Here is a 23301-nt window from a genome sequence, read left to right as displayed (position 1 = left end):
GGCTTTTTTCTGCAGGCTACTCACGGATTCTTCTGAAGAATCGGAAGAGTTAGTTTCTAAAACATCACACGGAAGTTTCAACACACATGCCACTTTCGGTTTTATTTTTGCTTTCACTTGGTTTACTTTTCGTTTAGCATACCTTATTTTCGTACGAGATGACAGAGACTTCACTTTTATGGGGGATGCACCTACATTCATCATTATTAAGTTCACATCTTCTTTATCTGCAGTTGAGTCTTCTGGGGATGGGGAAGAAAGCATTTCTTTTGTAGGCGTCACAGCTATAGAACCACTGGTATAAGCGTTGTCGTCATCACTAATGTCAAGTTTCAAAGATTTTCTGCAATTGCCGCAAATTTTTTGACCAGGTAACAGCGTGATTCCTTTCCTCTTTTGAACATCCTTTGCATAATGGAGCGTTATGGAACGTAGATCAGTTTTTCTCACCTTCTTGTGGCATTTTGAAGGATCACAACACTTTTGACACTTTTTCTCAAAATACTTTAAATATTCACAATAATGGTGTAAACAAAGTAAAGAATCCGTTTCTGGGACAAATCCTTGTAGTCTCCACACAAGTAGCTCTTTCTCTTCTTCACATAATTCAGAAAAACTAATGACGTCTTTTTTATTTGTATACCCGTCCAAATGACACTTAGCACCAAGGAATAAACCTACACTACATTGTCCGTCAACAGAAAGATAACTAGGACCCCCTTTTGGTTCATCAGCCATGTCGTATGGTTTACGTTCCATTGCGCATCTCTTCACTATCGAGGAACCAGTTCTTTAATCACTGTCCGATACGTACACAAAACCCTAAAAAAAAGTTCTTCTCTTTTGGTCAACACAACTAACAAGCAAAGTCCAATACTTAAACACACAACTCGACACACTTGCTGCTCACACAACTTGACTGAAGGCTGACAGCGCGACAACTGACTGCATGTAGCCAGAACGTGCAAGGTCAGACCTGCATATATGCAGGTTGAAACTTGTTTATATGACTCATGGATTACACTTGTCATTGTATATAATATAAACATTTGAAAATGCATGGATATGAAACTAACTGTGTTTGTTTTCTTGTTTGGATAATTGAATGTTTTGTACGTAGTTAGGCAGCAGTGGCGGCTCCTGACTGATCTGGTAGAGCCAACTATGACAATTTGTAGTTTATCGTGGTCAATAGGGTATTAATGGAGAACTTATGCTGAAATGAGTAGCAATGTAATGGCGTTACTGTTTGCTGACACTCAAAAATCGAATACCAATGAGCGCATGTCTTGCAATATACAGTGCATACGATCGCAAACAATGTCGCCATCTTGAATTTTCAATGTCTTTGTGGTCTGGTGATTTTGTATTCATAGCGTTCGTATGAATATTTACGTTGCCTATTTTGTTACATGGCCCTACGTCAATTTGTATTTGTGTGACGCTAAACTAGCTACCATGTGCCGCTATTTTGCAATGCCGCCATCTTGGTTTTTAAGGTATATTTTCATGGGGCCTCGTACTAAAATAGTTTCTGTTAGAAACTACTACCCCACTTACCAAGTGCCGTGCTTCTTTTACGAAATACAATATTTTGTAACATCGATGGTGTATTGCCCGTACTATCAAACCTAAGGTCCTAAATTGATTTAGGCGCTCTGTAGACTGTTACAAGCCAAAACCCACGGATATTTTTTATTCTCCTAATAGAGCATTATGTACTCCCTTAACCGGCATTTACTCGTTGAATTCCCCAATTAGAGAAAAAAGTTATGCGTAATTTAATAAATACCTTTGAAAAATTCTATTCCGCCATTTTGAAACTAAATTTCATGGTTTGAAAATATCATTATGCCGTTTTGGACATGATTTGTAAAATCCTCATGCAATTTCCATTTAGTCTGATGAATTTGAATACATTTGGGTCAAACGTGGCCTTATGGTGCTCAGTTGAAGTTCCGAGTGACGTGCCGTTCATTAATCGCAGCATACAAAAAATCGTCGGGCAGAGTTCTCTTTCGAAGGCTGTCAAAACCAAACCAGAGCTAATATGGGCAAAATAAAAAATACGGGTTCTTATATTTGTCTAAAGATACTGTATACCAAATTTCATTGCAATCGGAGATGGTCGGGTGACACCCCGGTACGATTCGGCGTGGAATGACCCGTATCAAAACAACTGTGCACCAAGAAACTCATAGCTTAACTATCTCTGTACTTTGGCTGTGTCTCTATGACAACTGGAACAAGTAAAAATATGTTGTTCAATGCAGTGTTCGAAGTGGAAAAAAAAAAGCAGAGGCGGTATGTTTTATTACGATTTTGACTCGACATACCGGCTACCTAAATGTTGAAATACAGTGAGGGGATATTGCCTAAAAGATTGCATTTCTATTTACATAATAACTGAAAACCATAGGAGAACTTTTCTGTAGTTCCGGGGCGGGGAAGCATGATTTGATTCCCCACCAATAACTTTCTGAAAAAAAAAAAAAAAAAAAAAAAAAAAAAAAAACATGATGTATTATAAAAAATTATACACAAAAAAGTTCAAAACCCGAGTTTTATATTAACAATTTCTTGTGGGAAAACTTCCGAAAACCTTATTCGATTGAGGGATAATCCAAACTACGGAAATCCGACCACCCACAGCAGACAACCCTTAAATCCGCCCATGCTCAAAACAAGACATTTATATGCATCAAGGCAAGATGACACACATATATAAGAAAGAAAATTAATGATGCATCAAAATATAAACTAGACGAATTTCTTTGAAGACACCTCATTTTAAAAGCAAAAGGTAGGAAAATAATGATAAAAATTTCTGGGTTGTCAACTTAGAAATTATTTCTATATAAAGAATAAAATCTTTTTACGTGCCTAGTATTCGTCAATTACTGTGTATAAAAATGGATTTATTAAAGGTATTTAGCATCTATCTCCAGCGACGGCATGTTTTGATCACTTAAAAACTAGAGGTGGTATGCCGTCATCACTGAAAAAAACCAGAGGTGGTATGGCATACCACCGCATATCATCTCACTTCGACCACTGGTTCAATGTAGTCCTCAACAGAACACAGCACTTACACTTGCACGAACAAAGCTCACGGACTACAGATAAAAGAGATGCGAGTGCAGTGATAACACGATCAGTTTTTATTAAAGATGTCATTACGCCAGTATTCTGCCGGTAGGATAACTCTCACAATAGTTGTTTCTGACAACTGATCTCGGAAAGTCATATTTACGAAGCAGCATTTAAATGCTATTCCTCCCTATTTAATTAATATCACACACTGTTGTTACACATGCTGACAATTCTGAGATTGATGTAATTAGCAATATTCTTCAGCCGTTTCGCCTGAATCAATTGTTAAAATTTCTCAGGTTTCCAAAACTCGTTGTCAAAGTTCTCTCTCCCTCTCTAGATCCACTACGTATGAAAAAACAAGTCTGTAGTAGTTGACTGGAAGGGTCACGAAAGAATGTACACTCATGTCCAAAATGATTGTCGCATATCTATAACTTTCTTCTTGTAAGAATATAATTTGATAATGATTTTGCAGGGTACTTTTAATACTGATACTATATGTATAATCGGGAAATGTATATTTGTGGTAAATTTAATAGGAAAAGAATTATAAATACGAAAATTAGAATGAGTAAATCAAAATGTTGTTAAATGGACAAGAAAGTTTTAGTTTCGTTTTATTGTTGTTATTTACTACTTTTTCGACATGAAATTTGCCACATACATGTCTTTGCCGATTATACACATACTAACATTGTGAGAAATACCGTGCGAATTCATTATCAAATTATATTCCTACAACAACTTATTTATAGATATGTGACAATAATTTTGGACATGAGTGTGCATGCCGATGTTGCTTAAAGTTAATGGCAGTTAGTATGTGGGTTGCTAAGATTAACAAGAAGTTGTTAAGATCAACAATTAGTAATGAATGTATAGTATATGTGTTTTAAGGACAAAGATTGAAAGTATATGAATTAGGAAAGATTTAAGAAGATTATTGTCAAAAGATTAAAGATCAAAGGTATGATTTAAAGGAAGAATAAAGCTTCTAGATCCATATAAGAGAGATCATGTGAGTTTGATTTATAGTGCAATAACTTTGCAAATAGTTCAACGTAACTACAATTTAAGCCTACCAACACTAGTTTAATCCTCTTTAATTCTTATAAATTAACAGTACTGTTGATTTCGAAAATTAATGTATAAATTGCAATGCATGGTTTAATCCTAGTAACTGTTATGATTAGAATAAATACTCAGTAAAACACAAAAATATAATCACACGGTAACCCTATTATAGACGGAAAATATGCCACTGCGTCATTCTAATAGATACTACTTGCCTGCCTGACGCATATAGCTGTGTATGCAGGCAATGTTTCAATATAGTTATTTCAAAATGGATAATGATGATAGTGAATATAAATGTGCTTTGCTGTTTGTTACTAGGACAACAACTGTAGTCATATTTAGATTTCAGCATTAATATTTGGATAACCGCATGGTTGATTGGTGAACAAACAAACAGAGAACAAAAAAGCATACAATTAGAGCATTAAATTAGGGACGATTTTAACCTATAGTTTACAGCTTAATTAAGAACGAAGGTTCAGAAGCAACATTTTAATACTAAGCCAATTATACTAATCATAGAACCAATTGTTCAATACTAATCATAAAACCGGTTATTAAATGATTGAATGGCATTGGCCTTATCTGCTACAACAGAAGTTTATATCTTTTCGCTTAAAAGATTTTTCTTTAAAGTAAAAACAAGTCTTAACGGAAATTTCACAAATATTAAAAATATCTTCAAGTTGTTTGCTTTAGCACCTCTATGAATGAAATAATTACTGCGTAGCCAAGATATGGATTATTGTAAGCAGTTTCGGACTTTTCTCTCTCTCTCTCTCTCTCTTTTTTTTTTTTTTTTTTTTTTTGAGTTCAGTTGATTTCAGCTTAGTGTCTCTTTCAGCAGCGAGGCTATATGAGACGTGGACCCACAGCTTAACGTGGACGTTGATGACCTACAGACGATAATAAATCCAAGTGTGCAACCATAGAAGAACTAGTAAAATGAAAAAGTGGAAGAACGTCGTGAAAATCTACGGACATAATGCTGTTCACCACAGATCTACAATGATTTTTTTTTTTTCGTAGAAAATTTGTTAGCTCTACTACCAACCCTTTCGAGATCGCACAATTTGTTAAGATGATGTCCTAAAATAAAAATCCTTTATACTCACGTAATGGTGCTTCTTTGAAGTACGAACTCTGTAGACATTCTTCTGCAGTTGCTCGTTTCTTTGGGTCGTACATAAAAAGAAAGTTAAGAAGCCGAAGTCCTGCTGCAGAAAGCCAAGGGAACCGTTGCTTCAAGTTATTATAAGGCTGCTGTTTCAAAGTAAAACTCTGTAGAGCTGGTAGGGTGGAAAATTCAGGCCATATGGCATCGGATGGCGTCCCTAACAAATCTACGATAAGTTCCAGTTGATGAAGTTCCGATCGACCTGGTAGTAGAGGACGATGACCTAGAAGTTCGCCTAGAATACATCCTGCCGCCCACATGTCCACTGAAGTTGTCTGTGTTCGTGCTTGAAGCAGTAGTTCAGGGGCACGGTACCATAACGTAACTACACGAGGAGTCATTGGGCGTAGAGGTAAGCCAAACCATCTTGCTAATCCAAAATCAGCTGTAAAAAAAGAAAGAAAATTACATCGCTCTTTTCAGATCTCGCAATAACTATTTTACTTACACAGTATCAGCATTCTCGTGTACTGTACTCCTAATTTTAACAAAACCCCAGCTAAAATTACGTGCTGATGCTTCAACACGCGCCTTCGAAAAACATTTATGTATATTATATTTTTAAAATTTGTACATTCAACCTATGAGGAAAGTTTTCAAGACTCGTTTCACACGAGGTTCAACTTTCTAAATTAAAGCTTTAAGATCAAAAATGCAAAAGTGTTACTTTCGAACGGAGTTCAAATGTTACATTCATAGTAGCAAATTCTACTTCGATTAGAATTTAAAAAAAAATGAGGAATAAAGATATTTACTACTAGAAATGAGCCAAGAGAAAAAAAAAAGTATTATGGAAATTACCTACTTATTGTTTACCTACCTATTTTAACACAGCCTTTGTCCGTCATTAATAAATTAGAAACTTTCAGGTCCCTGTGTACAATGAAATTCCGATGAAGGTAACGAAGCCCACGAAGAACTTGCAGCATAATACATTTCACTTGTGATTCAGAAAACGGAGCCTGCATATTATCTAACAAACTTGCTAAATCTTGCTCACAATACTCCATGGCTAAAAATATGCTGCAATTCAATAGAAAACAAGTCAAATTGAATCATAACAATAATAACAGATTCTATTGCTAACATAATGTCTTAAACTGATAACAAATCTTTGATAACTTTTCCCTTGAGCTTATTTCGTTTAGAGCTATGGCTATTTGAAGACTCGCTGAACGAAACAATGTAAGTGCCAAACACAATAGTTACTGTAACAGTAGAGACAAAAGATAGTAAATTGTGCGGGGAAAAAAAAAAACTATTGCTTAGAAATACAACCTAGCATATAACCAAGTATGATAATCTAACTAACGCATAAACGTATTAAAAAAATAAAGCAAAGTGATATAATTTCAAGGTGGTACTTAACATTGTTTTCTACAGTGAGTCTTCATTTATTATAGAGAAAATAATAATAAAATACAAACAACATTTCCATTCATGTATTTTGAATACAGCACTTTATGTACCAAAATTGATACGCCTTAACAAATTCTACTAATGACTGCCTTAATTCTTATATTATTTAAACCATAATCTTCGCGAAAACTTCTTACACATTTCTTAAATTACCAACTGGCAACTTTACATAAACACATACTACGAAAATCTACTTCAATTATACAAACAATCTGCCTCGCAACGCTCTTCAGTTTCTTTTTCAGAATGTGTACTAACTTTTTAACACTTTCCGCCCATATGCTCCGATCAAAAATAAATAAAACAAAATAAGTAAATCATCTCACTTACAATCAGTAAGAATTTGTATAACAATTTATACGCTTTTAGCAATAAGAATTAAATAGATGCCACTAACAAAATAAAATTATTTTTCATATATTTAAGAAAGCTACAGTTTTCAGAAAAAAAGTAGAATTTTAATACCAAGCATTTACTTGGTTAGTGTCAATTATACAACGTAAAAAAAAAAAAAAAAAAAAAAAAAAAAAAAAAAAAAAAAAACTTTTTTGCCCTTTTTGTCGTCCCATTACAGAATAAGGCACAAGCCTTCGAAGTGGTCGGAAGTTAGTCTCAGCATCGACCTTCAATAACAGTCATGTTGCGCGCACACAGCAGCCATAGCTCGTCCAGTGTCGAAAAGAAATGGAGGTATCGAAGCAGCTTGTTCTCGTGTGTGTTTTATGACTTCAAAGTAGGCGTGTCAGCTACCGCATATCCCAGGCATTTGGGGAGAATGCTGTAAACGAACACACTATCAAGCATTGGTTCCAAGAATTTCGTTCGGGTGATATGAGCGTTTGGGATGAACCTCGTAGTGGACGACCACATGTGTTGGATGACAAGGTTCCGAAAGCAGCCATCGACGAAGACAGTGGTCTAATGTGTGATGAACCTGCAGAAAGGTTCCATGTTTCCGCAGAAACAGTCAGACTGCACCTGCATGGGATAGGGAAGTCATACAAGTTAAGTAAGTGAATACCCCCACATATTGTCGGCAGCCAACAAGGAACAGCGAGGGACAGTCTGTTTGTCCCTTCTCACTCGGCACCTGAACACAACCATCTTTGATCGCTTGCTCACTGGCATACCAGACATTGGTTGCCACCCCTGATCCGGCTCCTCACATCTCAAGACCACTTTTGCACCCACGAAAGGTTACGCTCTCTCTATGGTGGAATTGTCGGCAAGTGGTGCATTACGAGCTTCTTCCACCTGGTCAGATGTTAACTGCTGACCTCTACCAGGGTGTCTACTAAAATTCCAAAATGAAATTTCGTGACTTTTTTTTTTTACCAAAGCATACAATTTCGCATTCTCAAGAACGAATTTGGGTGCGAATTAGGCCGAATTTTCATACATACGATAGAGGCATGCTTTGCTTGCGATTTGGTAGTGTCTAAAGCTGATTCATAGACAATTTTAGTGATGGATTTTGACGTTTTATAGAACAACATTTTTCAGTCTGTACTTATATTTGTACAGATTTAAAACAATCGTGACCCAAAAGCTAAATTTCCTGACTTTTTCTTGACTTTCATGACCGTTTTTTGATTTCATGACTTTCGTTACTGATAGACACCGTGTCTACTTTCTCCGTAGTTGCAAAGGGTGCATATTTATTCACTCATACAAAGTAACGACTAATGAAATCAAGGATTTCTTTTTACACGTCTGTCAGCTTTAATTGATGAATGAACGAATGGACACTTATTATTACTAAACAATAGTACAATTAATGATTTCATACTATTAGAAACAGCAACTTTCCTGTGTTTGATCCCTCAGGATGATATACATTCCGCAATAAAAGGTACTTATGTGGCAGTTGTGAATACAAACAAACTGGAGGTATTAGAAGACAGTTAAGCTTCAAAGCCTCGAGAAGCCTTTAACAGACTATGAGGAGGGCACGGTTTGGTCATATATCATTGTTGATCATTTTAACACATTTGTCGAACTTTCTTTTAATATTACGTGAGATGTGAGCAGTGGCTTTAATCAAATACAGAATTATCGTTCCACTTGTTGGTTTATGCAAACAAAAATGACATTTAAAACATACACAGAGTTTGTCTTTGCATTTTTGAAGGAATACAAAAGCAAAAGGAATGTAAATTGAAAGAAAATCATTCACGATTTCTTTTTAATTGTAATCTCTTTTTCTTTCTTATTCCTTCAAAAATCAGAAAACAAATCCATACAGATTCAAAACTGTATATTTGTATAACTTCTTGTTGTTAAGTAATAAGAACATGTGCACTCATGTCCAAAATTATTGTCGCATATCTATAAATATGTTGATGTAGGAATATAATTTGATAATGAATTCGCCCGGTATTTCTTATAACGTTAGCATGTGTATAATCGTCCAACACATGTGTGCGGCAAATTTCATATCAAAACAGCAGTAAATAAGAACAATAAAACGAAAATAAAAACTTTCTTGTCCATTTAGCAATATTTTGTTTTACTCATTCTAATTTTCGTATTTATAATTCCTTTTCCTACAAAATTTACCACAAATATACATTTCCCGATTATACACATAGTATCATTATTAAAAGTACCCTGCAGAATCATTATCAATTTATATTCTTACAAGAAGACAGTTATAGATATGCGACAATCATTTTGGACATGAGTGTACATGCATTTATATGCATTTACTACCGTCACATGCTCCATACTCTCTTGAAAAAAAAAAAAAAAAATTAACAGCATGCTATTTACGTTATCATCATCATCATAGGTATTCTGCCCCTACTGCCAAGTTACTTGCAGCGGCTGAGAAGCTTCCATGCTCCACGGTCCTCCGCTAACCTCTTCGTCTTCACGTATGATCTTTCTGTTTTTATATTTACGTATACGGTCACATATTGCCCGTAATAACCAGTATTTAAAATATATATATAAAACAGAATCTCAAGGAGAGGAAAATAATTCAATTAGACTGTACCGGCACAGGATGGAACCCTTGATCCGCGATGGCTCAACGGTAGGGCGCACACCTTTCCGTGTGGAGACCCTGGTTAGATCTCAACTTCCGCCAACCGGGCTTTGTGGTGTATGCATGGGTCTTCTCGAGGTTCTCCTGTTTCCTCTTACTTTCATCATTTTACCATTATCACCATCTCCCTTAACCTCGGTGCATAATTGTAGGACGTTAAACTAAAAAAAAAGGATAGGACCAAATGGCAAAATTTTTCTGTGGCGATGAACTTAAAGCTGGAAAGTTATTGATCAAGTGGTGACAACATTATAAAAATGTACATGTTGGATTTCGGTAATATTCCACTTACACGTAAATCTATGTGAATTATTGTGTTTGGAAACAAAATATGAAATAATATTTTATATCACGGTCAATACCATATAGCTACGCCTTGTACAATAAAAGAAACGCGTAATATTTGCAAGTGAACGCAAACAGATGAAATAGTCGAAAAGGGAGAAAGGAGAATTTCAAGAAATCTCACGAATTCGATGTTGTTGACAACGAACTGTACTCTTCTGAGATCGAAACATTAGCTCTTTGTACCACAGGTGAGCCCCGTATACGCTCATTGCACATTTCAGTATGTTTGGGTTGACATTCCTACTTTGAAATCGCGAGTTCTAGAGTTCGAACTAGCCTTCGGCTAGCTGGGAGCTCCGCCCCCTTCCCTCCCCCAACATTTGCTCAGTCTACGGCCTCGTACCTCTTAAACCCACAATTCTACGAAATTTCAAGTTTCATCTATTTCACCTATCTAAAAGATAAGATTTTGTATCCCAAGGCACCCATTTAAATAACATGGGAATTTTTCATCCTTCTTTAGACCCCTTAGAAACTAAAAGTATTCACTTTTAGCATTTTTCCTGTGGGTTAGTCCCAGAAAATTTCATTATTCTAATCCTGCCGGAAGTGCCGCATTTGGGGTGTAGATGTTCCATATATAAATCACATGGGACAGTTTTTTCATCAGTTCCGCTTAAAACCACTCTGAAGTTCGAAATTTTTATTTTTGGTGCTTTACTTGGGTAACGCTAATGGAAACGTACAAGAATATCGAATTTCATGTTTTTATTTCTATGTCTAGTACCTAAAATATGAAATGATTGGTTAAAAAAAAAATAAATAACAAAGAATTTCACCCCCTTTTAGACCCCTTAAAAGTTAGAAATATTCAATTTTGGCAATTTTTCTCTTGGTTAGTCCCGAAAAGCTATAATCATGCCAAATTTAAACTTTCCTGTCAATCGGAAGTACCAGTTATTTTATGTTAGCTCATGTAGTTTTATATATACCGGTAGTTAGGACTTTTTTTTTTTTTTAAGTTTTCTTCAGTTCTCCTACCATTACAGGCTTCAGTTCTCCTACCTTTATCTAGAATTGTATTAAGTAAATAAATTATCCTTACCTCTCAAGACTTCTACCTACAACAACCTCTCGTAAGTGAACAATGTTTTCATGACGACATTGCAAGAGAACAGATATTTCTCGCAGACCGCTGACTGGCAGCCCATCCTTCTCGTGTTCCATTCGAACCTTTTTCAGTGCCACCACGCGGTCTGTCTTTGTGTCCCGTGCTCGATCTGCAAACAAAACAACAATGTTCAGTTTCCATCATCTATGTTCGTCGTAGTAGAAACAGTACAAGTATGAAAAAAAAATGTTTCTGTTATAATCTTTTTTTAATAATGTACGAGACAATATGATTCTTTGATCCACACAGATAACACTGTTTACTGCTTTATTTTTTTCTAATAAGAAAAATAAAGAAAATGTGTCAATTTTGGAAAATAGTCCATCTGCATTTTACATTATGTTTAAGAAATGCAGTGAAAGGAATGTTTCCAAAACTCTTAGATTAATGAGCTACGAGGGTTGATCGGAAAGTGAGGTTACAAAGCTTGCAGTGAAACGTGTATATATTATTTCATACAACCTATACAACCAACAGATTCGACACTAGTATACGAGGAGTGACCAGAAAGTAAGGTTACAAGGTCTACAGTGAAACGTGTATATATTATTTCATACAACCTATACAGCCAACAGATAATAGTACACACAGTATGTTACTTTTCGACATAGTCTCAATATCGGTTGAGGCACTTGTCGCATCGTGGAATGAGTTTGACGATTCTTTCTGGTAAAAATCCTATCTTCGTATTGGTTGAACAGATTGTGTAGAAATCATCGGGGACAAACTTTCCGGTACTGCAGAATATCGTGCACAATGTGACGAACGCTTCCGAACGACATTCCCAATTTTGCCATTAGATGCCATAACGTGATACTCCTATTGTCCTGAATCAACTCTTCCACGCGAGCTGTGTTCAAAGCTGTTGATGCCGTGCTGGGTCGGCAACTGCGCTCCTCGTCGGTGACGTTTTCTCTACTAGTCTCAAACTTACAACATCATTCTGAGTCATGTTGACGAGACAATTACAGTCTTTCTGTAAACCTCTACCAGCTACCGGTGAATTTCAGTCGCAGTTACATATTTCGTCCACAGAAATCGAATAACTGAGCGGACTTCTGCGCGAGACCAGCTTTTCAAACGAGTCGTCATTTGTGTTTACGTACAACTAGCGCTGTAGGTGTCTGAAACTGCACAGTTGCTAACTCCATGTATTAAAATTATCGCAAACTCTTCACTCCTCCATAACAGACGAAACTCCAGAAATATCGGCCTTCTAATCTTAGTTTCTGATCCTCCCTCGTACAAAGAATATTTAGAAAAAACAAATTGTAGTATTTACTTTTTAAAAAATAAATTAAACATTTTATACATAAGAAATAACTTAGTTTTGAACTATGTTTATCTATGTTTAAAAGTTGGGTTGTATCGGCGCACATGATTTTAGAAAGAGAGAGGTGGAAGAGCGGAAGCTATACCGCAGCTCCCTCTATAAAATCCGTTGCGCCGATACGTCTTAACTCTGAAACATGGTTATTTAGATAGACAATGTACTAGTTCCTCTAAGATTTCTTTAACCGTCTTTACTATCTCATGTTTTCGAGCAAGGCAGCCTCAATTTTTTTTAAGATTTCGATATCTTGTAACTTTGAAACAACTCGCTTTTCTCCTTATATTCATATGGACTTTTTTTTATTGTTTAGGTATAAGGATTTCATCAATGGATTTGGGCTACATAATAAATGTAAATTGATTTATTACAATTATTGAAGTATAATCTTAACTGCTGCAAAAAGCTTTTATCTACAGCGATATACTTTCAAAAGATTTTGTAACTGTAAACCATCTCACCTAATTTAAGAGCTGCTTTAGTCATACGACTACGAGTAAGCCCATGTAGGACAAAAGAGCCAAGAACTATGCTGAAGTCCCTTTTTAACAGCGAGGCTGTGAGATGTGGACCTACAGATGAAGGTGGAATCTGAATCACCGTACTATGTTCATTTTTTTAATGCTCTCCCACCGGGAATCGAATCCAGGACCACATATTAAGAACGAACGCAAAGAACACTTACGATATTTACGAGTCTCACCCTTGTACGCAGGTATACTCAGAACAAATATAATGGCTGCGAAGTTTAGTAAACCGAGGAGGAGTAGATTACAAGTTAGAGAACTTGCTTCTTAATTGGGAGATCAATAGATTCCCATCTGATCATCCTGACAGGTGAATGTTAGAATAAGGTTACCACCTGTCCCGAATCACGGCTAAGTGAGACCTATTATATTGGGAAGGGGCTAGGGGTACCAAATTAACCAAAACACGTATAAAATATGCGAGAGATGTTTGTAAATTTCAATTCGCAATCTGCGCCTATGACTACCGAGATATAGTTCTAAAAATTTTCGTGTCAGTCGCAGAGAAATCATTGACAATAATGTTAACCTTTGCTTGTACCGATTCAATGGTTAATAACTTCTGTTTCCAACAAGCTTACACTACGAGATTCTGTTTCATGTATTTATGGTTTAAATTATTATTACAACTTTCATTCATGAATATATATACACATTTCTTTCTACTGTATTATCCTTAATAAACTGTTTCACGTAAAGTACAAAAAGTGAGAAAGCGACTGACTGGACCGGGACTCGATCCTGCGATCTCCAGCATACCGTGCCGATGCGTTAACCACTCGGAGGTCCCGGGTTCGAGTCTCGATCAAGTCAGGCACTTTTTCACTCTTTGTACGTTTTAGAATTCACATCTACTGAGGATCTGGTGTGTTAAAAAAAATCGGTTCTTTCCTTTTTCATTGATGTATGTTTCACGCAGAATTTGAGTAAGAGAAACCGGCAATCTTCACACGTTCGATAAGCGTGTCCTTTAACCTTACGAAAAGGTGGGAACCTAAGTCGGAATGGTACCTTTGAACACAGGACTTCCAGTTTCTTTCCTACTATTACTGATGCTGTTGATTCCAGTATAAACTAAACTCGCACTTACATATGAAAGTTTATTAAATGAATAAATTAACTTCAACTTACTGACTCCCATTACGTGATCAGAGATGAACATGATTCAGTCTACTAGATTACGATGCTAGACTTGAAATCTTCGGGTCTTTTAAACACAAAAGTACTAAATCTAACAGTGCAAATCTAAAAACTGAACACTACAAGGTCATCAATACTTACAAACGATTCCATATGTCCCTTCTCCAATTCGATTCAGTTTCTCGAATTCAGAAACGAACCGACAACGTCCTAGCTAGAAATTCAAGAAAAATAATTAAAAAGTCATACATATACATACACATTCTATTACTTCAATATATTTACTCTGATGCTAAATATGTAATAATTAAATTGATTACACGCAAGTCTTATAACAATAATTTCGTTAATGACTTTGACAAGTTCGAAAACATCTAAAGCTAGCTCCTATATTAACAAAAGAGTTCATGTACCAACGTTGTTACAGGAAAGGAGCAGAAAGATACAAAACATACCACGATTGAGTTTGCGACCTTTAAACTGACACCAAGAGCTAGTTTAACAAAATTTCTGCTTATTACAACCCTGCACATTAAACTATACTTGATATAGGAACATTTATGTGCCTATAAACATACGTACGATATATTATATATATATATATATATGCCAACGTTTGGGAGGTGATTCCGAACACGAAGATAATACAAGAAGTATCGACCAACCTAGTTCCACAAATGCCTCCTTTCGAAGTTGTAGGCTGCCGAAAACTTGAAATGACATGAATGAATGAATGAAAATGAAATAAATAAATAAATAAATAAATAAATAAAAAAAAAAAAAAAAAAAAAGAGAGAGAGAGAGAAAAAATAGAACTTAGGTCCATAGCTCCAAAACTATGGGATCTACCGTAGTCTAGTCAAGACTTCACTTAGGAACTAATATGTGTGCTATCCAAAAATACATGTTTCAGAATCCTAAGTTACTCACGCAACAATCTTATAGAGGGTGTTTGGATACGGGCAGATAATTTGAAGTACTTACCAACCACTTCTATAAAAATACTGTACGATATTTGAATAGGGCACATATTAGTTCCAAAGTGAACTCTTGATCCGACTACGATAGATCCCATAGTATTGGAGCTATGGATCTTTAAAGTTCAGTTTTTCATGTTTTCGGCAGCCTATAACTCCGGAAGGAAGCATTTGTGCAACCAGGTTGGTTTATATTTTTTGTCTTATCTTGGTGTTAGGAATTACCTAATTACCTCCCAAACGTTGTCTGTTGTTTTGAAACACCCCAGATATATATATTACAAAGATTTGTGAATTGCAAAAAAAAAAAAAAAAAAAAAAAAAAAAAAAAAAAAAAAAAAAAAAAAAAAAAAAAAAAAAAGAAACTTCACAATAACTTTCACCAAATACAATGAATCTAAGACGACTATCTCTATAGCTTGACTACTTGCTAATTTGTCCTCACATACAAAGAGCTACGGATATCCAGGGTGGCCAAAAGGTAGGTATACAGTACCGTACTGATCAGCTCATTGCATTTTACATCGTTTCTTATTGTTATTCATCAGACAGACAAAGTTTCTTTATTATTTGTTCTTAATGTGTTTTTACTTACATCTTAAGCTTAGAAGAGCCGAAGCAAATAAACCCAGAAACTAGAGTGTTATACTTGATCAATGCAAGGGTGTATACCTACTTTTGGGCCAACACCCCTATGTAGTATATTTTCTGAGGGGACCAAGGCTAACCAATTGGAGATTACACTGCATTCTACAGATAATACAGACATTGTAAGTAATAATATAATTACGACAAAGCCTATATGAAAGAGTCCTTTGGGCAGGCCAAGAAAATGGAATAATAATATGAGAATGGATAATGCAAGGTGGCATACAACTATCTTAAGCACACGATAAAATTACTGGCAAACTTACTCTGCAGTATGAGGGTATATGAAACCGTACAGTTAGTTAAGCTATTAGCAATTCTAAGCAACTAAAAACTAATGTAAAATTAACATTCTTTACAATATTAGATAGCTATGCGTTAAGTTTGTACTCGTCATCAAACAGGCATTCAAAATCCATCATTCAAAAGGAAGGCAGTTATATCTGACAATCATTTTTCTCTCTCTTTCGTTTTAGCTTAAATTGCAGTTTCATTTGAATATGGTTGCTAAGAAATAAGGGTTTTTAGGTCAATTACAGATCTCCAATAAATATAGAAAAATATCTTGCGGATTGTAAAATCTACTTTCTTAATAGCTCGTCTACGCTGGAATTTATCAGGCTGTACGTGAATACGATGACACTTGTATTGGTATAACTAAAATCTTGAGACGTGAATAAAAGAGCGTATGGTTTTGAGTCATTCTATATAATAATTAAAAACACAACATTGAATTGCATCAACATTACCTAAACAAAGACTACGATTTTGTTATTAATAGTTTTATTCAAAAAAAGTATCAGGATCACATAAAATATTTTTGTCGTTCTGTCGAAGGAGTTATACAGCAGCAACAACTGTGTATTATTTAGATTTGGCAATAATCCATTCGACGCAATTACAATGAAATCTTTTAAGTTTTACGTCCCAGGTCTGGCTGGTAGGCTAAAGGAGATAGTGATGATGAGAAATGAATGAAATGAGGGAATGAAGAAAGTGGGAGGAAACGGGAGAACCCCGAAAAAACCCACGCTCACAGTGTTTGTCCACCACAAACCTTGCGAGCTGGAATCGAACCAGGGACCCCACGCACCAGAGGTGAACACTCTACCATTGAGTCACCACGGTCCCACGTTATACATTTTGTATTTGGATTTATATGTATCGATCATTACTTCAATTTTATTACTAGTAACATCTAATAACTGTAATAAGTTTATTACAGTTATTATCAATATTTTCTTGGTAAAAGGTATGGGTTTCTATATTTAAATCTGAAATTATACTAAAAAAAAAAAAAAAAAAAAAAAAAAAAAAAAAAAAAACTAAAGAACCAGTTCCACGTTTTGAAAAGTTACCTGTGCTATTAACTGCTGGCAAGCTTCCTTGAACTCAACCCTTTCTATTAGAAGACATGTGTTATCTACTTCCGGTTTTCGACGATCGACTCACAAAGGAAGCCGTAAACTCATGAAATAACTCAAAAATAAATTTTCAAGGCGTAGCATCCGTAAGTATTCTGTTTATGCAATAAAAATACTTTCTTCAGTGTGGCATCAAGTACGCATTTGCGCACATCAATATGACTGAAGTCAAAGCTGCTATCGACATAAATAATGACGTAAAAAATTACAGTTTTAACAATATTTAATAATATTGTGTCACGACTGATCTGACAAGATTATTTGCGTGGAAATTAAGTGGAGGATCTGTTGTTAAAATATAAATGATTTATATATAGTCACGGACTTGACTTATATAAAATATTTGTTTATGTTCAAAAATTTGGTCTGGAATAACGTATTAATGAATTTCCTTAAGTTTGAGATGCCTGTTCGCTTGCCTTGATACAGCAATATCGATCACAATAAATAACTAAAACAACTAGAAGAGAATGGTGTTTAATTATTTATGATACACGCTTTTATCTTTTGGAACAACAGAAGCTGACGAAGTCTAAAATCATTGGACTAGCAGAAACTCTCATCCAGCTTTCTTTTTTTGGCGGACGGATGTTCTAGCATCCTCGAACAAAATACGACGTATGGTTAAAAAATATGGTGCACTTAGCTAAACGTAGAATCCATGAGTGGCAGCATTTCTGGAAGGCTTCTTTTGGAAGGGCGTTTAGCTGCTCTGTCGTGGCTCTCTCAATGTTAGGAATGGGTCAAAATGTTTTCCTTTAAGCACGGTTGTAACTTTTGGGAAGAGCCAGAAGTCGTCAAAATGTTTTCCTTTAAGCACGGTTTTAATTTTTGAGAAAAGCCAGAAGCCGTGGCATATTATATCTGGAGAGTACGGTGGATGTGGTCAGACAGGAATATTTCTTTTTTGGCCAAAAATTCCTGTTCGTCAGTCAAAAGTTGGGGAACGAATTTCGCACTCACTCTTATCATTTCCAAATCGGTGGTTAAAATGCTTTGCACGGACCCGTACGAGATGTTTAGTTCTTTTTCAAAGCTCTCGAATAATTATTCGCCTGTTTGATCGAACAATTTTTGCCACTTTTTGAACGTTTTCTTCATTTTTGAGGTTAATGGATGTCCCGAAAGTTGTTCGTCTTCTACCGACACATTTCCGCTTTCAAATCGTTCATACCACTTATAAAAATCTTAGCATTATCGCCAAACACCAATTTTAACATTTCATGAGTTTCTTTGGTACTTTTTTGCTACTTGAAACAGAACTTAATGTTCACGCGTTGTTCGAAGTCCATGATGTGCGACAGAGACGACAAACAATCTCACTCTAGCGGTTCTGAACGCTGACTGACAAGTCAGAACGTGTTCCAACTTGACGCTGCCTGTTACAAGGGATCAGGCTATTGGACAAATTACATCAAATGGTTGTAGCGTCAACAGCAGTTGCTGCTATATATATATAAACGTATTTTTTGATCTCCCACCTTGTACCCACAATAATGAATAATGCACTGCCTCCAACAACTGCTAGCAGAAGGCTGGTCAATCAGGCCTTGAGAAATAGATATTCGTCGGTAGATGAGAGATCGGAGTTTGAATCTCCGCTATCCTAACGATCAAATTTTGTATTGTTCCAATATGAGAAAAGGAATTACTACGAAAGTGTCATCCATGCTATCCTACTCACCTATTTCCTAACATCAGAATATACAACTGTTTTAGTCAGGATTTATATATATATATATATACATATTCTTCTTTTAATGAAATATTATATGTTTGTAGGGTGTGAAATTCTAAAATTAGTTAAAAGTTAGTAAAAAAGAAAGTAATAGCGGATTGCAGTCATGCTTCGGTGTGGTAAATTACAGACTAAACTAATGAGTATAATACATTTTACAAACAAGCTTCTACACATTTTTATTTAGACTGATTTAAGGGACTAGCATTCCATCTAAATAGCGAAGCGAATCAAAGCTACATTTAGTTATCATATTAGCGCACCACATCCTGTTCGGGAATGTCCATTGGTTTCCCAGTTAAAAAAGACGTAAGGACTCCCCGCCGGGTTACTGGAGCTGAAGGATCTGGTCCCGCTTCGCCCGCCCCCTTGTCATCCATGGCTGCGCCGTTCGGATCCCTTCCTGGAACATACCACTTCATCAGCCTGGAACACAATACCATCAGAAATGGCCACTTAAGCAACTACTGCTACACAACAGCGATTTTAACTTAAACTACGATTAAATAAAATAAAATAAAATAAAATAAAAATAAAAACCAAAAGGAAAAAAAAAACAGAAAAAGGAAATAAACCAACTGAATAGAACTCAATTTAAACTGACTCAGTACGAAAACCAATATTAAAGAATTCATTTACTGTAATTTTACTCAAAAATCTAGAAAAAAAAAAAAAAAAAAAAAACTTATGAATTCATGTCTTGTACCATGGGCAGTGATTTCGCTTCAAACTGTGGAAGAGGATAAAGGTCAAAAGATTTTTGAAATAGTACCTACATCTCTGCGCTGTTTGCAAAATTACATTATTACCAAATCTAATAAAAAGAAAAACAAACATATGACTTCTTATATTCTCATTATAATAACTAATTCAATACTACTAACCAAATGATACTGTAAGGTTATTTATACATTGCTCTAAAATCCTTTTATTGATTCCATAATCGACTATTTTTAATAGGAAAATAAAATAGCCCTGGTGTAAGCCATGAATGTTGAAACTATGTTTCGTAGGTTATAGCTGAAATGCAACATGAAACGAAACGAAACTGTCTTAGTTCTTATTAGCACTAGCGAATAGGGAATAATCACCACACCAGATAAATAATAACTTTCCTCTTGATTGTACTGCTTGAAGATGCTGCAAAGTTAATGCATTCTAAATATGGTCTGGATAAAAACTGCGTTCAATAATCCCCCGGAAAGCTGCTCATGATTTTATCTATATACGAAGTTCTTTTGGAAAGTAAGTTTCGTTTTGTAATAAAAAATGAAATCCAGTACAGATAAAGAACTCAATGTATTGCACAAAAATCAATAACACTACACTACTTTTCCACATAGTTTCCGTAATTTTCCAGGCATATTTCATAACGTGGTATATGTTTATGTATTTCTGCGTCATAGAATGTTGCCGCCTGTGTTGTCAACCATGTGGTAACATGTTCTTTTAAATCTTCATCGTTGTTGAAGCGTTTACCACCAAGGAAAGACTTCAGATGCAGAAAGAGATGGAAGTCGCTAGAAGCGAAGTCGGGACTGAACGGAAGATGACCAAAAATGTCCCAGCCAAAGCTTTCAAGGAGTGGTTTGGTCATATTCACAGTGTGTGGTCGGGTGTTGTTGCGAATGTACGCAACGCCTTTGAAGAGCATTCCTCTGAGCTTGTTCTGTATCGCACGGCGTAGTTTCTTAAGCGTCTCGCAATAAACATCTTTATTGATTGTTGCACTTCGTGGTAAAAATTCAATCAGTAAAATGCCTTATCTGTCCCAAACACTGTGCACGTGACTTTTCTGCTTTAACCTTTGTTGGGGACGAAATGTGCCTCCATTCCATGGATTGCAGTTTCGTTTCAGGGGTGTCATAAGCAACCCCCGTGACTACCTGCAATCTCGCATCATAATGATAACGTGTCAGAAAATCAAAAGTGCACTCTCTATCTTTTTTCTTTTTCTTTTCTTTTTTTTTTTTTTTTTTTGTGTGTGTGTTTTTCAGTAAGAAGTTTAGGCAGCCAACTTGCACAAAGTTCACGAAAACCCAGTTTTTCAGTAACAATCTCGTAAAGTACTGTTTGTGAAATTTGTGGAAATTCAAGACTAAGAGTATTAATCGTAAACCTACGGTTGTTCTTAATCCTTTCTTCGACTGCACTCACCAGTTCATCAGAAACATCAGATGGACGCCTACATCGTTCTTCCGTCATGCATTTGATCACTCCCTCCCTTAAATTGCCGGACCCCTCTTCTCACCATTGATGCACTCATTGCATTTTCTCCGTAAGCCTCGTAGATTTGTCGATGAAGGTCACTTGGTTTTACGTTCTTCGCATTCACAAAACGAATCACAGATCTAACTTCACAAGTGGCGGGATTGTTAATCAACGCTGCCATTACAAACAATCACTACGAACTACACACAACACAGAGCGATCTCAAAATGTCGTCATTTCGTTCTGCCTGGACCAGAGTAACTAGTGCGCATGAGCGGAACTGCGATGATAGCGCTGCCGCGGACAAATATCGAAACGGAACTTATTTTACGAACTTCTTATCGTATCTTGTAATCTCAAACCTATTAGAGGAACACAAACTACATATCCCAAAATATATTTTCATTTCTTTATCCACTTTCTTATTTTTTTTCCTATATATGAATTTCAGTTTCATGAAAAGAATCAAAATCCAATATAAAAAAAGTTCACGTATATTTTCACAGAATATAATAATCTCCAAAACTATGCAGGTTCAAATTACTATTAACATTAGTTCCTTTATACTATCAATAAACAACTATAGATATACCGCATTGACTTGACACCTAGTCTTTCGTTCCAAGCGCTGCTATCGGCTGAAGGAATTCCACTCCCTTTCGTTGTCCATAGAACATGGCTCTCTCGCTTAGCTACAGCTGAACCCTTGTTGGCTCAACGCGTGGGTGTAACCTTTAGTTCGAATTTTTGCCACGGATCAAACCATTTTGGCAGCACTAACGAACACGTTACGTGTTAAGTCCATTTGTAAGATTGCTTCTAGATGAATGAGTCTTATCTATTTAAGTATGTACTTTGAAACCATTTACAATTTTATTTTATTTAAGGTATTTCAACTATATTTCACATCAAACTTCACATTATAATACGTATAAATTAAATGCAAAAATTTGTTTAGTGACCGATTTTTATCCTTTTTATCAAATTATTTCGTTAAGATTTTATAGAAATGAAATGAAATAAATAATACTATGTACACAGCGTCTCCATTAGCAAAGCATAATTAGCCCTCATAATAAGTTAGCGACTCCGTAGGTTTTCAACCAATAATTTAAGCGATGAAGAAAAAATCCTAAGATATTTTAATAAAAATATTAAGAAGGCATCTTTCTAAACCACATTTCTTCAGTGGCGATGAAGAAATATTGTGGGTCGCCTTAAGCACATACACAGAATAGCGATTTTGGTACAATTAGTCCACGAATTAAGGAAGAAAGAAAACAATCAGAAACAATTTTTAATTGTATATATGTATTCTTGCCAAAAATGCTACAGTGGCAACAGAAAAGTTTTCATACAGTGTATTTTTGTTATAGCTCGTCCTGAGGAATCTTCAGTATCCTAAAGGATCTCGTAATTACTTACTCAGCACTTACAGCTTCGATGTCATTTTAGACTCAAGATGGTGTTTTCATGCAATTAAAATATTATATGCGATTTGACTAAAAAATGTTGAAATGAGTTACCGTTATGTAACGATTTAAATAGGCAGTTCACGTAATTTCGTGTCAATTGTCAACGGAAGTGCACGGTTCCAAAAGGGGGCCGCGGTGGCTCAGTGGTAGAGCGTTCACCTCTGGTGCTTGGGGTCCCGGGTTCGATCCCAGCCCCCGCCAAGTGAACTTTGTGGTGGACAAACACCGTGTGCGTGGGTTTTCTCGGGGTTCTTCCGTTTCCTCCCACTTTCTTCATTCCACTATTTCATTCATTACTCATCATCACCGTCTCCTTTAGCCTAACCGGCATAATCGTGGGACGTAAAACTCAAAGATTTCATTTCATTTCATTTCATTTTTACGGTTCCAAAAATCATACGTCTCTCTGCTAGGTAAAGAAAGTCTATATAGGCTGGTGTATGCTTCACTTTATGTTTATGGAGGAAATCATTGTTAAGAATAGACAAAATTTCCGTAACATAAAATAATCATACTTTTTCTCACAGCTAGTCTTTCTTTTATGTTGTTTTCTT

The 23301-nt window shown here is 35.7% G+C and overlaps 1 protein-coding gene across 3 annotated transcripts in view; it reads right to left on the bottom strand.

Moving 5' to 3' along the window:
- Cdc2rk (cyclin-dependent kinase 10) overlaps positions 1-23301 on the bottom strand; it is a 46898-nt gene that overhangs the window by 10923 nt on the left and 12674 nt on the right. For 2 of the 3 annotated variants that reach the window (XM_081755353.1, XM_081755344.1), the window contains exons 2-6: positions 19325-19487; positions 14416-14488; positions 11212-11386; positions 6171-6373; positions 5289-5735 (exon numbers count right to left, since the gene is read on the bottom strand). In XM_081755353.1, the coding sequence (XP_081611479.1) occupies positions 5289-5735; positions 6171-6373; positions 11212-11386; positions 14416-14488; positions 19325-19483 (1057 nt within the window). In that variant the 5' untranslated portion in view covers positions 19484-19487. The remainder of the gene's footprint in view (positions 1-5288; positions 5736-6170; positions 6374-11211; positions 11387-14415; positions 14489-19324; positions 19488-23301) is intronic. The other variant, XM_081755361.1, reaches the window with a different exon arrangement.

This window comes from Thermobia domestica, chromosome 1, assembly GCF_964235325.1.
Source record: "Thermobia domestica chromosome 1, izTheDome1.hap1.1, whole genome shotgun sequence".
Taxonomy (NCBI): Eukaryota; Metazoa; Arthropoda; class Insecta; order Zygentoma; family Lepismatidae; genus Thermobia; species Thermobia domestica.
This window is presented reverse-complemented; position numbering and strand designations above follow the sequence as displayed.